Source organism: Strix aluco, chromosome 3, assembly GCF_031877795.1.
Source record: "Strix aluco isolate bStrAlu1 chromosome 3, bStrAlu1.hap1, whole genome shotgun sequence".
Taxonomy (NCBI): domain Eukaryota; kingdom Metazoa; phylum Chordata; class Aves; order Strigiformes; family Strigidae; genus Strix; species Strix aluco.
Window position 1 is genome coordinate 105,093,656 of NC_133933.1, and position 17,341 is coordinate 105,110,996.

At 40.4% G+C, this 17,341-nt stretch overlaps 1 protein-coding gene across 8 annotated transcripts in view; it reads left to right on the forward strand.

Moving 5' to 3' along the window:
• The window catches only part of DST (dystonin), a 316,145-nt gene that overhangs the window by 233,772 nt on the left and 65,032 nt on the right, over positions 1-17,341 (forward strand). For all 8 annotated transcript variants that reach the window (XM_074819863.1, XM_074819864.1, XM_074819867.1 and 5 more), the window contains 5 exons: positions 1,426-1,921; positions 2,929-4,403; positions 14,241-14,402; positions 15,537-15,707; positions 16,990-17,156. In XM_074819863.1, coding sequence (XP_074675964.1) covers positions 1,426-1,921; positions 2,929-4,403; positions 14,241-14,402; positions 15,537-15,707; positions 16,990-17,156 — 2,471 coding nt within the window. The remainder of the gene's footprint in view (positions 1-1,425; positions 1,922-2,928; positions 4,404-14,240; positions 14,403-15,536; positions 15,708-16,989; positions 17,157-17,341) is intronic.

Here is a 17,341-nt window from a genome sequence, read left to right on the forward strand (position 1 = left end):
CATGCTTTATTGATTTAAGTTTCCTCTGCTTTTTTGCTATTAGCAAAGTACTGGTTTGCATCTAGGTGGAGTACAGCACAGTATGAGCCATTACATTTGTTTATCAGCAAATATTGGCTTAAGTCGTACTTGACTGCAATAATTATGAGAAAAAATTATCATGAGTGAAGAGAGATTGGAATAGCTAAAGGAAAAAATTGTTGAGGAGATACTGATCCTCTGATACATTTTTTTTGTTTTGACCATACTGTTGTTTATCTGTAGTTGAATGCAGGCATTCCTTTGAAGTAACATTAGTTTGAGTGTGTATGTAACATTTTAAGGTCAGTCCTTATATATAGTCTGTGCTGTAGAACTAGCTTTTTGAGATTTTATTCACCTGACTGTGCCAGTAGCTAAGAAAAATATGAAGGCAAATGAAGTGCAGTACTGTGAATAGAGCTGGGGCCAAGAGTGTGAAAGACAGAAGAAAAAGTGTAGTGAAAAAGTGGAATAGTTTACTTACAGAAATAAAGTGAACTGCAAACAAAAGAAACAAAAGTTAAATCAGATGAGGTTGCAGAAACTAGAAATTTTCATTTCAAACATTTCTATTGCTGCCAGTTATTTTAAACTGTGATGAGAAATAACATTTTTATTTTGCAAAAATATTACTAAAGCTGGCACATCAATATTGATTAAAATGAAATGTTTAAAACATGAACTACGTTCTAATACTATGTGAAAATGACTTAATATTGGTTTGTGCTTCAGAAATCTAGACAGCTGGCATAAAAGACTATTGTGTATCACTCAACAATCCTTAAAAGTTAAACTTAATTGATTTAAAAAGGAAGGATTTGGAATGCTTTGTAAAGTAAAACCAAGATATTTGTCCCTTCTTCTGCAAACACTGTGACTTACTGTCAAAAAACCCAAAAATACTGGGAACCAGTGATATAAACTTTAAAGGTCTTACAGTACACGTTCAGTCATTTTGTGAATTATCCAAATATTCTCTGTGCTATAATAATACATTGCAATATTATGTCAGAATACACCTTCTTTGAAGTTCTATCTGAAGACAAATATCGAAACTGTCTAGGAAAGAAGACACTGCTTGAAACTAAACAGCGATTGTTTTACTTGTTACAGTTACTTAATTACTGTAGTATTAACAAAATTCATTTTTTACTTGTATCTGCTGATTGAATTTCCATTAGATGATGTGTAAATTAACCTCATTTTTTCTGGTTCTTTGATGTAAATGCTTGGAAACAACACAGGTTATGTGTAGAAAACGCAATTATTTCACTGATTTTTAAACTGAGATTGATTACTCAATAAGAGAGCTTAGCTACAACAAATTCTACACAATTTTTGTTAGAAGCACTTTGCTTCTTTTTTCATGAGGTAAATACTTTTAAAAATTTCCTTTCTTCATAGATTCTGCTCAATGAGTTTGACACCAGAAAGCCGCAATACGAGCAGTTAACTATGGCTGGTGAAGGGATTCTGAAGAGACCTGGTGAACATCCACCCTCCCATGAAATTGTAAAAGAGCAACTGGCAGCTGTGGCACAAAAATGGGACAGTCTAACTGGCCAACTGAGGAACAGATGTGACCGAATTGACCAAGCCATTGTGAAAAGCACAGAGTATCAAAGTCTACTCAGAAGTCTGTCTGATAAGCTAAGTGCCTTGGATAGCAAACTAAGCAGCAGCCTGGCTGTGAGTACACAACCTGATGCTGTGAAACAACAACTGGAAGTTGCTAGAGAAATGAAGGAGGAAATAGAACAGGAAATGAAGAATATAAATGCAGCTCAAGCTCTTTGCGAAGAGCTGTCAACACTGGTTGGAGAAGAGTATTTGAAAGCAGAACTTACGAGACAGTTAGATGGCATCTTAAAGTTGTTTAAGGATATTGAGCAAAAATCAGGTTAGTATTTATTTAAAGAAAAACTGGATGATCTTCAAGGTCTTTTCCAACCTAGACAATTCTGTGATTCTGTGAAAGTAAAGCATCATAGTCTCATTAGTCTTTATAGAGATGTTGAGTGAGCTGAGCGTAATGCTAGCTGTCTACCCAGTCCAACCCCCAGGCAGTTGTACATTAGAATTTAGGACAGTCCCCATGCTATGAAAAGGTAAAAACAATATTTGGCATCTCTAGTGAACAGTTTGGGAGAGAATTTGAAGCATGGTAACAGAACTGCTTTTCTCATCTCTTCCTTCAGGTGCATCTTCACTGAATTAGAGTACCGAAAGAGGATGCTGTTCATTGAGCTACCTAACTGCATAGGTGCAGAGTGTAATCCAAAATTGTAATTTTTAGGCAACCACCAGTTAATGGCTTGGTGAAACACAGTGGTAATTTTATAAAACAGCCCGTGACAGAAAGGGGCTGGTAGTCTGCAGCACTCCCTTACCCTGTGACCAACAGAACTGAGCAAGTAGTACACTGCAAGCAATGTCATACTTTCTTCTCCCTAACAGTCTCAGTTTTAGCTTTTTAATTTCCTCTGGTCATGAGAAACTTCAAAGGATCTCCTTAAGAACACATACTGCCTGCCGGCTATGAGTTAGACATTACTAGGCTAGATTACTTAATATTCCCTGTGCTTACGCTTCATAATACCATGAAACATGACTGTGTGTTTTTTACCCCCAAAATCTGCCTGAATGGGATTCATGTCAACACAGATTGGCTAATCTCACCTCATTTGATTCATGTCGAAATGCCTTCACTGCTCTGCTGTGGTACAGTACAAGTCTGTCCCTTGCAAGGACCTTGGTTGACTTGGTTGTCTTCCAGTCAAACACCACATACTAAGAACCAGCTTTCTTTACATTAATGATCATCCATAATAGAATCAATCTACTGTTTCTTCACAGAATACTAGCAGGTTCTGATAATGAACCTCTGTGCTGTGTTCTCTTTTGTAGATAACCATGTTCAGCAGCTTCAGTCGGCATATACCACTTCTCATCAGTTCCAGCAAATGTCTAAGGACTTTCAGGCTTGGCTAGGCAAAAAGAAAGAAGAGTTGAACCAGGCTCATCCTGTTTCAGCCAAACTTGATGTCTTGCAGTCACTAATTGAAGAACAGAAAGATTTTAAGAAGACCATGACCGATCAGATTAGTTCATATGAAAGAATTGTTGCAGAAGGAGAAAGTATCTTACAGAAGACTCAAGGAGCTGACAAAGCAGCATTACAATCCCAAATTGCCACACTCAGAAGTAATTGGGATGAAATGAATAAGCAGGTAAAAGAAAGGCAAGATAAATTAACAGATTGTCTGGAGAGAGCCCTCAAATACAAGCAGCATGTAGAAAATCTGCAGCCATGGATAGAGAAGTGCCAAAGCAACCTGTGTGAATTAAAAGTTGGCATAAACCCTGTTGAAATAGAGAATTCTATTGTTCAGGTGAGGGCCTGGCAGAAGGACCTGGATAAACATCATGGAATGGTGGAGCTATTAAATAATACTGCTGAAAGTTTGCTCGGTGCAAGTCAAACAGATAAAGAAATTGTTCAAGAAGAAACTAAGGTGCTGAATCAGAAAGTGAATGTTGTCACAGAACAATTACATAAGAAGAGAGAGTGCTTGGAAAATATGGCACAAAGGCTAAAAGAGTTTCAGGAATCATCCAGGGAAACTGAAAAACAGCTTAAAAGTGCCAAAGAGCATCTGGAAGCTCACGACTCACTTGGACCTCAGTCATTCAGTAACAAACACCTGACGATGATGCAGGCCCAGCAGAAAGCCTTGCAGGCTTTAAAGCCTCATGTTGATTTAGCAAAAAAACTTGCCCAAGACCTGGTGGTGGAAGCTTCTGATTCAGCGGGTGTTTCTGACCTTTTGCTCCAAGCTGAATCTTTGGAGCGAGAATACACTGCAGTGAACCAGCAGGTTGAAGATAGGTGCTCATTCTTAGAGACAAAACTTCAGGGAATTGGCCATTTCCAAAACAGTATCCGAGAGATGTTCTCTCAGTTTGCAGAGTTTGATGATGAACTTGATAGCATGGCTCCTGTGGGGAGAGATCTCAGGGTACTGCAATCACAGAGAGAGGACATAAAACGTTTCCTGAAAAAGCTGGAGGATCTTATCATGAATAATGAAAATGCTAATAAAAACTGTAAAATGATGCTAGCCACAGAAGCTGAAGCTTCTCCTGATCTTGTTGGTATAAAAAGAGACTTGGAAGCTTTAAATAAACAGTGCAACAAGCTACTAGACAGAGCAAAAGCCAGGGAAGATCAAGTGGAAGGTACTATTAGCCGTGTTGAGGAGTTTTACACCAAGCTAAAAGAATTTTCCAGTCTGCTTGGGAGAGCTGAAGAACATGAAGAGTCACAAGGTCCTGTTGGAATGGAAACAGAGACTATTAATCAGCAGCTGAATACATTCAAGGTAGGAAGATTTCATTCTTACTACTATAAAGTATTTTACCACACTGCAATTTTATTAAATACCATTGTGAAATGGATTGGTTAAGAGCAGACCTTGGAGGAGTCTTATTTCACAGCAGTCAATTCTACCTGTATGCTTTTTATCTGTTTTAAATCTTCTTGTGCTCCAGAGAAGCTTTCCTTTGCTATGGCTTGGCAGACATTAGTAACTTTGCATCCCAGGTCACAGTTCCTGCACCTCAGTTCCCTCTTCACCTCTCTTCAGTATCTTGTTTCCTTATGCGATAGTCTACCTTTTCTGGTTTTGAGAACTGTGTATTGTCTCTATTCTGAAGTCCACGTATTACACAAACTTTCTTCTTCACTGTGGTGTGAGTTTAAGACTCCAGTGTTCCCATACCAGCCCATATTTGCTTTGCTCATTTGAGTAGTTTAAATTTTTTCACATGGCTATAGTCTTCAGCAATATGTAGGTTTAAGACCTTACCCTTGGCCATTTTCTGCTCTGATACACTGGCCAGTTTTACCTCACTGAATCCCACCCTTACCTAGAAACATCCTAGTAAGAAGAAATAAGGTAAAATAAGCCCCCTTTTATATTGGAGGTTTGCTGTAGTATCCTTATCCAAAATGCACTTGGGAGCTTCTGTGCATAGCTTTTTTAATAGGCAGGCTAGCAATCCTTGTCCAGCTCAAAAAAAAAATGCATTGCAGTGATAGTGGGTGTTAATCGTGCTTTGGTGCTGAAATGAAGTACTGATACTTGCTTGTTTAAGTTACAATAAATGAATTTCCAATGCTCACTGGAAAGATTTATAAATCCTACAGATGTAAGCAGTGTTTGAAAAAGGTCATAAACCTCCTAATGGCTATATAGTAGCACTGAATATTCTGTGCTGCTTTGGTTTCATTTCAATCTAATATTGGTTCAAACGTTTGTATGACTTGTACATTAGTTCACAGTTAATCATAAAAACAAACCTTCACAGGATTTGATAAACCATGCTGTGAAAAAGATGACCTTGGATAAAAGTCATTACATGCTTGGCCCAACAGAGGGTGCATTTTGCTTGTTTAAACTAAACCATATTGTAAAGGAAAACTAAAACTGAAAACTTTAATCTGGGAATTTCAGATGCAAGTTACTGTGAGTTTTGATGATCTTTCAGAATGCATAAATAGAGACCAAAATCATGAACAAATAGTTCCATTATGAGGAGATTCCATTAGACTGGGAGGATTAAAATTGTATGCCAGTCTGTCCTAATAAGTCTATCTCTATTTAAAAGAGAAACAAATGGCTTTTCTTTGTATATGGTTAGTAGAACACTTTGGATATTGGAAAATAGCAAAAGCTGCTGCTGGGATTGCTCTTGATTATGCTGACTGTAGAGGATTTCAGTTGTAGCCAATTTGTGATCTCTGATTTTACAACATTCCTTGCATTTTCAAACATGAGGTGCAGCTTCACGTCTTTGTATGTATCTCTCTATATATATATTTATCTTTCTTTTGGCTACAAAGACCAATGCTTTTAGGGAGAAACAGCCTGATGAGCAGACAGTAGAATAATCCAGTTCCCTGTGCATTGTCTCAGTGTTGTACTTTGTCAGGGCGCTGGACAAGACACAGCGATTGTATAATCGAGGAGTGAGAGCCTTCTCAGGTCTGTGCAGACCTGTGGGGAGATAGTGTACCTGCAACCAAAGTGCCTATATGGTAAAAAGACCAAAAAACTTGGAGAGGCATAAAGGAGAACAGTGATAGTAGCAGGTTTACATCTAGAAGTCTACTCCAGGATTGTATTTATATTAGATATTTATAAGCTTAGAAATGTATTTTGCTTGAAGCAACTATTTTAGGCCATGCTTTTGCTTATGGGTGAAAACATGATGCCATTAAACAGGAGATGGAAAAGTGATGAAAGGTGAAGGACTTGTTTAGGTAAGTGAAGTGTAAATGCAGGAATAAAGAAGCAGAGTGGGGAGCCTCCAAAGAAAAGAAATAGGAAGACCAGAATGGGAAATTTTATTAGGTGAGGGTGGTAGGTAGCAAAGGGATACTGAGAGCAGGAAGATCAGGATCAGCGATTACTCTCCTAATACTCAGTGTGAGTGCTACTGGGGCACAGCAAAATTGCAGTAGGTAAATGTACCTCTTCGTACTCTTTACCCTTCTAGAGAGCAGTTTTACCTGAGGCACCAAACCGTAGGGAGACTGGCTCCCACAAATCCTGCTCCACTCACAGTGTATTTGCACGTACGCAAACACACACAACCTGAAAATGTGGCTGTGGCCACAGAACCACAGTCTAGCTCCTTATGGTTTTAGCTTCTGTGGTCAAGTACAATCAACTTCTAGTCCTCAAGAGTGAAGCAAAAGAGTTGTTCTTTGGTAGATAGATTTATTCACATGAAATCTTCACTCTCTTCAGGGAAGGTTCTTGTGTAATGGGACAGAGATGGTTTTTGTGGTTTGACCAATTTTTATGTACAAAGAGTTAGAGCTTTGTGTGTCTTCTTGGCATGACATCAAAATGCATAGTTATTTAAAAAAATAAACAGGCTTTGAGTTGTATTTTATATATATATATATACACATACTTGTTTTGTTTATATTCCTTCTTTGTAATCTACTTACTCCAGTCAGTATAGGGTGTTGAATTGAAAGTACTTACTGTCAGTGTTAAACTATATTTATTTACAATGCAGATACAATATTTTCTTTCTGTAAATGAAAATCCCTAGTGGAGTTCATCTGAAAGTTGAACCATGAGTCTTACTTCACAGAGTACTCCAGGAAGAGTATAATCAATTGAAGAATTTGTCTCAATTAATATAAAACACATAAAATTAATTACTAATTAACTCAGCTTTGCTAGACATTTTTTCCCCAACGTCTGTACGCAATGCATAAATTAGTACTAATAGGAAATGTCAGTAAATTAGGTCTGTTGAGGTACACTGAGTCTGCCACTGTTCTTCAAAAGTAAAACAAAAGAATTGTGCAGATACACTGGACTGAATGCTCTGGGTTTGGGCAGCCACACAGTGCTAGGATGTTTGCAGTAAGAGCAGTATTTGCAGCTACATTTCTCTCTGAAATAGAGAAAGAAAAAACCCAGAAGTTGAATTATTTTACTTCATGAAACCTCTGCACAGTTCTTTGTACTGCCATTAAAAGGCACTCTTCTTAGTAAAACTGACATGGCACTGTTACAGCTTTCATCAGTATACGGTTCATTTGATTTTTGCTTTTATTTTTGGAACAAAAGTAGATTTAGTCATTAGAGGTTGCCTTCTAATTGGACTTTATGGGAATTTTTAGCTAGCCAGGGTATGTCTGCCAATGAGCTTGAACTAAGATATTAATTGGCTTAAGTTGTACAATCATAAAATTGTTTAGGTTGGAAGGGACCTTTAAGTCCAATCGTTAACCTAGCTCTGCGAAGTCCACCACTAAACCATGTCCCTAAGTACCACATCTACAGGTCTTTTGTGAGTTGTGTAGAGGGTGTCTGTCCTCTGATTTTCATTTTGAAGGCAGATAATGTTGAAAGAATAATCAGAAGTTTCTCTTTATGTTCAATAAGAAACTAAAAGTGTTGCATTTCCCATGCCTTGGTTTACAAACCCTGGAATAAGATACTAACCTTCCTTGGGATTTACTACAGTTAAGGTCTGTGTTGAAAAGCAAAGATAAAATAAGCAGCTGTTTAAACTTTTTTTTTGAAGTATTGCATTTCAAAGTGACTGATGCATCATGCGAAAGTCTGCAGTAGGTATGATGGAAAATGGTACATTATTTTTAAGATGTTAATAAAATTATTTTGCTGTTGAACAGATACAGACTGATTTCAGTTATATACTTCCCCTGTAAAATGGTGCAGCACTTGTTGAATTCAGTAAGGATCTGTTTGTGGGTATTTTGGGTGAGAATAACCATGGATGATAGGACCTCAAAAAATGCTTTTCTCATCTTTACCATTATAGTATATATTCTCAACTAGGGAATCCAGAGTTGAGTATCTGTTCGGCATAATTTTGATGTTATGGCTGCTCGCCAGAGAGGAGGAAGAATCTGTCTGGCATGACTTTAGTGTTTTGATACGTGGCTGACTGTAGATCAAGTAAATCAATAATTAGAAGTGTGGTGTGTTTGTATTTCTTGAATACAGTGTATCCTGCTCTTAAGGCAGAAGGCTCCAGCTGATTGCAGTTAATGCCCTATGTTAAGCCATATGCTGTCCTTAAACTGAGGTCTGAATTGTCACTGTAACTGAGGGCTGCTGTCACACAGCAGTGCACGTCTCTGGTGGTTTGGGGTACGGTTTCTACTGGAGCAGAACAGCCTGGCCATGACAGCTTCTCCTGTACTGTTGGCGAGTTACCTGTGAGTTTCCCAACCCTTCACCTACATGATTGTGAGCTAGAAGTGTAGGTGAACAGCATTTAAAAGATGTAAATGTCAAAAACCTGAACCTTTGGCCTGTTGGGCTGGTTTTCTGCTGCTCTAAGTCCCATAGAAAGAGTCTTCCGAGTAGAGGTACTTTTTCCCAACATTTTAATGTTTCTTTTGGTGGGAGCGGGGTGGCTTGGCGCTGCCACGCTCCTCGGACGGCGGTGGCCCTGTCAGACAAGGCCACCCTAGGCTGTTGACTCAGAGCCAGGAACCAGACCGAAGAGAATCAAAACTGGATTGACCGTCTCTCTTTGCATGTCCAGTGGAGCAACAGGGAACTATTCCAAGACCTAATCACCAAAGACGAGTTTGGGGGATTTTTTGAAAAATAATACACAGATAAACTTTTAATTTAACTGTCGTGTGGAAGCGTCCATTTAAATGACGGCTTTATCAGACGGGGTGATGGGGTGCGGACGGTGGTTGGGAGCGATGCGTATCGTTACCATCACTTCCCTCAGGAAAGCGAGCCGGCTGGAGCGGTGGCGGCTCACCTTGCCGAGCCGCGCCCTGCCCGCCTTCTCGGTGGGGCGATCGCGGCTGACGAGCAGCGGCCGCCGCGCTCCCGCCTCAGCCGGCTGCTCCGGCGCTAACGAGCGGGCTGAGGCGGGCGTGATGTCACCGCCGGGCGGGCGGCGAGGCCTCCCGCCGCCCCCCGCCCCGCCGCCGCGGCCCAGCCCGCCGCACGGCAGCGGCGCACGGCGCCGGCGGAGGGATGAGCCAGGAGTGAAGGCGCGGGGCAGCGAGCAGGGGAGGGGAGCGGGGGGGCAGCCCCCAGAGCGGCGCTCCGGGAGCGGGTGGGCCGGTAGCAGATGTTGCCTGAAGAGCGAAACGGGGCGTTTCTCGCAGCTCGGCGCGGGGAGGGCGCCGCCGGCCCGCGGGGGCGCAGGGAGAGCGGAGCGAGCGGGCCGGCGCTGCCTGAGGGGGCTTCCCTCCCTCGCCTCCTCCGGAGCTGCGCTTCAGAAATGAGGAGGAAGGAGCGGGGGCAGCCCGCTCGCTGCGGCTGGTAGCCGGGACCTGCCGAACGTAAACCTGCCGTGCCTTAGGGGATACGCCGCGCTTGCTCTGCCCTGCAGTTGCCTTAAACAGCTTTCCAGGATGGTGTTGGAAGAATCGGTCTAAAACGTTTATTTTCCGACTTGCCTGATCGAAGGACGCGTTGGCTTGGCTGCTAGAAAGTGATGTTTTCCTGTGGGACTTGTGGAGGCACCACGGGCAAGCCTGGTACAAGAGGAGGATAAGCTGCCTTTCGGATCAAGGTTATTTATAGCTACTGCCAAAAAAGTAAAGGGCTGGTTTATTATTCTTACTATTCTGGATTTAACTTATTCCCCCCCCCAAGATTTTCTCCGTGCCTTGGTCTGGACCATACACGGCCACTGTGGATTCTGTCTTTTTAAGCTGCGGCACCATGTTTTATTTATAAAGGAGATGGGACTCTGCAAACCAGTTAAATGGATTACAACTAAGCCGTCACCTACAGAAGAGAATGTGCTGCCTTCTGTAACTCGTTCATTTGGAAGGCTTATTCGGGAGATTTCAGATACAGATTCTGACCTGGAAAAATAAATGAAGCCTTCCATGGAGTGTTTGAAATATTTGAGCCACTGCTGGGTTTTGCTATACTTTGTTTTTCTGTGACATTGGAAGATTTCTGTTACTTTCTTATCGAAGCACTTTATATTTTAGGGGGGGGGGAAGGGGGAACCTCACATCCAGGTAAAGTTGCATTTAAACCGATGCACTGATTATGAATGACCTCAGGCACCTAATAAGTTATGATGTATATTTTGTATCTATGCATCTTATGCTAAGGGCAAGTTTACTATAATTCTTCAGAGTGCTAGTGGTTCTTAAATGTTTCCCCTGTATCCATAAAAACGAAGGTATAGTGGTGTACTTGTGCAAATACTTTCAGGATGGGGAAGCCGCTTAGCAGGCCAGACTGTCTACGCCAGAATCCTCCATGTGTTGGCAAAGGGGAAGAAGATGAAGATCTAAATATTGAGGACTGCTACGTTCCCCAGAGGTCCATCTATGACACTGTGCGGCTGAATGAACAGATCGATTCAGGCTCCAAGGGCAGCCTCTCCTCGAGGCATTTCACGGACCGGACCTTACCCTACAGTCACAGAACACTGGACATCAGCACTTTGTGCTCCAATGGTGCCCTTACTTCTTCCAGTGTTTTTGAGCTCCGAAGCCGTGAAGCTAACAAGTTAGATGAAAAAATGATCTTCGATGCTCTCAAGCTGAACAGTGATATAATTCGTACAGCTGGATTACCCAAAGCGAAGTCTCACACAGAAAAGAAGGAGCATAGGCGATCGTGGAGAATGTTTGTTCCACCCAACTTTTCGGATTACACGAATAAAAGTGAATGCTCCTTTAATGAAACTGCTGATATGTCAGATAAATCAGGCAAATGCAAATGGGGTACAAATTCTCTTACCTCGGAAGAAGATGATTCTGGTTTATGCAGCCCTCCAACAGAAAGGGAAGAAAAACAGGATACACTGTTAGCAGGGGAGCAAACTCAAATACAAAGTTTATCTTCTGCAGAAGATATCCGTGCAGTAGATCAGTTCAGACCATATTTCCCAGCAATTTGCAGAGAGCAGCAAACACCACTGCTTGCAAGCAGTAGTGTCCCTGTCAAAGAAAGCTGCAGACTGGCTTTGTGTGACATTTTACCCTCTGGAAAAGTAAAACAAAGCAATGCACAGACATGTGAGAGTGATCAGGAAGAGATGAGAGGGAAATACTCTCACCTACAAGGTTTCAAAGAGAAAACTCTGTCACATGAAGATCCTCTTCAAGGCGATAGAAGAAATATTTCCTTCAACAAAAATGAAGTGGAAAATGCATATGAAGTTCATGAAAAAATTAAAACACAAGTCACAACAGTAGAGGAGGATTATGTGGATGGTGAATCCCCCCGTGTAGATGTTTATTATGCGAATGTTGCTGTCAATACTAGTGATTTGGATTTAGGAAAATATGAGATTTTATCTGATACAGAGGAATCTAGTATAGCATGTACAGGCACAAATGAAATGGCATTTTCTGTTCAGCTTGAATTAGATAGTACTGTAAACTGTCCAGAAGCTTTCCCAGGGAAAAGTAAAGGCAGTATCTGGACTACTGGCATCCAAGAAACTTTGGATACAGTCTGCAATGGCCTATTGTCTAACAAGGTAATTTAAAATAACTAAATCCATAGATAATGCAGTCTTAAAGATACTTGTTTAAGGCTTTAAGTTTTGTTTTGTTGTAGAAATGTAATTTTTTTAATTCAGCAGATGCAGTAACCAGTATCATTTGCATAGTACACATGGGATGTCCAAAATAGGCGAGATGGTCAGTATAGAAAACGAATTGGGCAGATTCTGAGAGGAATGATTACTTCCAGCTGTGTGGGACAGGGTTATTTATTGCCCAGCTGGTGCCTGTTACTCCTGATGTGGAGTGCCTCATCCTCTGTACACTCGTGTTGGTGCTCCGTATTGGTACAGAGCATGGTGCTGTTCAAGGGTAACTACAGCCCATGTGCTCAGCCCAAGCAGCCTTACTCATCCAGGTATAAGCAACAGTATCAGATGGTTGTGGTTTCCAAAGCAGGCAGATTAAAGGCTCACTGCCTCTTCTGAAAGCTGCCTTTTGCGTTTGCGTGCCAGAAAGCAGATCTGACGTTACGGTAGTATTTTACAAGCACAGGATCTTGCAGCGCTTTGTGAGTGGTGGATGAGGTAAGAGAGTAAGAAGTGAAGCTTTGTAATAAGGAAAGGGTGTTTGTCGGGTCTGTAATTTTTTTCTTCCCACTCTGGTTGAAATCTGAGATACTTCAAGCTTTGTTGCTAAGTTGTTCTGGTAAACTTTGGCCTCAGCAATAATTGTAATTTATTTTAAGCTTCTCTCTGCAAAGAATGCGTGCATTTTTAAAGGGCAGATTATGGAGATCAGTCCTCTCTGTGGTAGGATGTTGCTCTCAAAAGATGAGGCTTTATGGCACATAAAAGAAGAATTTGTTATTGATTCTGTATGGAAATATTATTCTGCCTCATCCTTACCCTACAGTCAAGAAAAACACAAGCATTTTCTTTTTTCTGGGAGCAGCCAGCTGATTGCACTCTCTCAGTTTTCATGCAACCACAGTCTTAGAGTTTTCAGGTTTTTTTCGTCTGTAGAGCTGCTTAATTTATTTTGCCCCTCGTGTTTGGTGGAGTTGCTCTAGCTTCTAGATTGACTTGTCAAGCTGGTGGAAGCGTGCTCAGCCACCTGAGGTCTGCTGCTTTAAAAGCAATCACTTGCCACACTGTGTTTGGTGCAAAAGAGGAGAGTCACTGGTATGTTCAAAGTGATCCCTGCTTTTGAGGACGCTGAAAAAGGTTGCTTTGAATGCACTAAGTGTACACCAAAACTGTTACTGAATGCTGCTATAGAAATAGAAGGATTTAGGGTCAAAAGTTGAGCATTCTTTAGCATTGTTTATTCATTGGTTATTTTTCACTGGCCTGTGTAATTAATTCAGGGGCTTCAGGCCATTTTCTGATCTCATTGACACTGGTGTCAGTGCAGCCTAATGCAGCTGAATACAGATGGAGATTTACATTGCTGTTGCTAATGGTAATAAGGCTCTGAAAAAGCTTAAATACCCAAAAGAGTGAAATAAAGCAAACAGCAAACAGCTTAAACTGCTGTTTGGGTATGGTCAAAGCCCTGGAAATTTGCAAGAATATCCCTCTGAATGAAAACCCATTCTCCTGGGCATCCACAGGGATACTGTTTCAGCAGCATCTGTAGTGCCGCCTCCTCACTTGTTACCATTATATTCTCCTAAAAACTACCTTAAAATAGCTCTTGCTTCACTGCTTCTTTAACTTAAAACTTTTGCTTTTGTCCTAATTTGGAAAAAAATGCCTAATTGACACTCTTGGTGTGTGTTTTTTTATTTACTTGAGGACGACTTGACAAATCTTCTCTGGCAATTTTTGGTAGATTTTGTAGATAGATAATTAAACAGATGAGTTTCTCTGGTCTTGAATTTTTCTAAAAGTTCTTTCTTTTTTTCTTTTTTTTCTCCCCCCCCAAGTTTTCCCTCTTTCTCTCTCTCTTCCTTTTCTTCCTGTCTGAAACTATTCACAGAAGTGTACGTAATTTTCTGTCTATGGTGTATTTGATTTACTCTGTTTAGATTGAGTCTATTTTGTTTAGATTTATTAATTTTTTTTAGGAAGATGCTTATGAGGAATGGTTTCCTTTCTTCTGGACACACAATTTTCAGCATCTTTTTGTTGCATACTGTGATGTAAAACACCAGATGCATTTTATGTCAGAAGATACAGTGTTTCATGTGTGTCTTGGATTTCAACTGCAGGTATTCCAGAAAGAAGAAATTGAACCCTTGCAAGTAAAACAACAGGAGGTAAATTGGTTGGGTCAAGGCCTTATTCAGAGTGCTGCTAAGAGTACCAACACAGAAAACCTTGAACATGACCTTGAAGATGTCAACACCCGATGGAAGACTCTTAATAAGAAGGTTATTATTTTGTATACTATTTTGCTTGTGTTCTGCTTTTTGATTATTTGCTTGCTGACGTCTTTCAAAATGCAGGAAATGAAATACTCACTAAGAATATGAATTATATTACTTCACACAATCACTTTGTTGGTAATTCTGAGGATAAGATTTATATCGCTGGTAGCCAGAAGTATTACTATCATTTATAACGTTTTGTCAAACTTTCTGTAGGTCTACCCTGGATTATTATTCAGGAAAGGTTCCTCTAGGACTTTGTGTTCCTTCCTGCTTAAGCAGAGTAGGGAAGTTTGATAACCCAATCGAAGAGGTTGGAGTCATGACACATTCATGAGAAAGGTAGCCACGTCATTTGTAGCCAGCCACTTTCAAGTAGTTCTTCTTCAGTCTTTGCTCACACATTTTTTTGCTCTGTTGTATTCGTTCATGTACACTGTTGTACCTGCACAGTGCACAGAGCAGTGATACAGCCTAGTTTTGTGTGACTAGTGCCACATTTCCTTTATAGCACCTTACAGATTGTATTGCTTGAGACATCAGAAGGTACCACTGCTTTGGAAAACCAGCTGTAGATGTTTTTCTGCTTTTGAAGAGTCCTGCTTCAGCAGTAGCTGCTGTTGGGAAATGGAAAGCGTGGGAAGTAGAAACAGTGCTTATTTTCCTTTGCTCTGTTTTTCTGAAGGAGTGATGCAGCAGAACCACAGATACCTGTGGTTCACCTATTTGCCACCTTCTTTCCTATTTCTTCTTCCCTTTGAAGGGATTATTGCCCCTTATCAAGAGTTGCTACTTTGGGTTCCTGGCATGGCCTTTCTATAAGGAAAATAAAGACCATCTGAAACACAAACATCCTGTCAGTACACTTCTTAATACCCTAGCTGTATAAAACAGGAGTATCTCATGTAAGGAACTACTAGAGCAGTGTGATTTACTGGGAGTCAACCTCCTCTTTTCATCGAATGTCTGCAGCACCAAGAGATTAATGCTAAATTATGCCATAGCGCTGTTATGAACAGCTATGAAAATGAGAGTATTTGTTAGTGATATTGCCAGATGTTCTACAGAGTTTGGCTACTTATTTCACAGAAATAAAAAGAAAAGGTGAGTACAGTCCATCCTCTACTTTTTTTTCAGGTTGCCCAGCGTGCTGCACAATTGCAGGAAGCCCTTCTTCACTGTGGGAGATTTCAGGATGCCCTTGAATCTCTGCTTAGCTGGCTCATTGATACAGAAGACCTTGTGGCTAATCAGAAACCACCATCTGCTGAGTTCAAAGTTGTGAAGGCCCAAATACAAGAACAGAAAGTAAGTGAAATGTGTTCAGAATATCTCTCCTTCTACTGGATCAGTGAGAATAAATTCCCAGTCTTTGTCAAAGCATAAGATCTGTTTAAGTGTATTATATTACCTGAAGTGTGCTGAGGTGTTTAAAGCAGCCATCTGTTCAATACTCGGGAATCTGTCCAGGGTTGGGAGAAGTGCTCATTGTCTGGGACATAAGACAAAGAGTGACACTGTGCAGTCTGAGCTCTGGTTAGAATTATTAACACTATCTGGAAAGGATTGTTAAAGGTCTATTGGAAAAAGAGAAAGCATAAAATCCAGTGTTTGGCTATTTGGAAAGTAGGAAATAAAAACTAGTACATTTTCATTGTAATAATGCCAAGGTAATATTGCAGACTATGGACTTAAATACTTGGCTTTTGATCCTGATTGTGATCTGATTGTTGTTGGTAATTAGTTGGAATGGTGTTGGGAAATGGCCTGTGCTAATAATGTAGAAGCGTTATCAGTGTTGTCAACTTTTCAAATTTTCATAATGGATATAGAAAAAAGAGCAATAATGTAGTTTATGAAATGTACAGTCCATGCAGTTGGACTGTGTGGCCCACTGCCACACAGATTTAATATAAAGTTATGGTCAGTGCAGGTTCTCATGTTGGGACATCTGCAGAGACAAAATGTTAATGTTAACAAAGGCAACTAGAGAATGGAGGAAGGGAGGATTTTAGACAGAGGTGTGTTTTATTCTTTACGGAGAAGTTAATTTACTGGACTAGATCAGTGAATTCAATTGTATCTCAAGTGATGAGTCAATTATACAGTAGTTTTTCTATCTATTTTCTTATGTCTGTATATATCAGATATATGTGTTTCTGAATCTAGAATGGCATGCAGCTTTCTCAAAAATGTTTCTATAAAATACATCAGATACTTTAAATAGTTTGTTTCCCTCAATGGTATTAAATAGCATTTCTTCCTCTATATGATCACTCTTTGGGCTGTCACACACCTTTACCCCATAGAAACCAAGGAGGTTGTTTGGGCTTGTTGAAACTCTGCTGTTTATAGCAAAACAATTGAGAAACTAAAATGGGCATGTATTGTGAGGAGGGGGGAGTCAGTTGGTGTGTGATATGTCTGTCTCTTTTTGATTAGCATTACTCACACTTTCATCACAATATAGGCATTGCTTTTTCTTTTTTTTGCTTTAACAGGTTTTCAAGAAGTCTAGCTCCTTCTGTTTTTACGCTTGTGTTATTACAGTGTTTCTTAATAATCTGGTACCTGGTTGCTTTCTCTGTAGCTTCTCCAGAGGTTGCTGGATGACCGCAAGCCTACTGTTGAGGTAATAAAGCGTGAAGGGGAGAAAATTGCAGAGTCAGCAGAACCTGCTGATAGAGTGAAAATCTTGAAACAGTTGAGTTTCCTGGATAGTCGATGGGATGCATTGCTCAGTAAAGCTGAAACAAGGTATTTGAAATTCTTTCATAGATTTGAAAAATGTAGGCATAGCATGTGATAGATTATTAGAAGCAGCATGTGGAACTCTGTAGTATGAAATCTCATAAGTACTATCATTCTTGCTATTACATTACGTTATTGTGTCTTGATGTTGATACGATAGGTCCTCTGAAGGAAAAGCAGAGAGAAGTGAC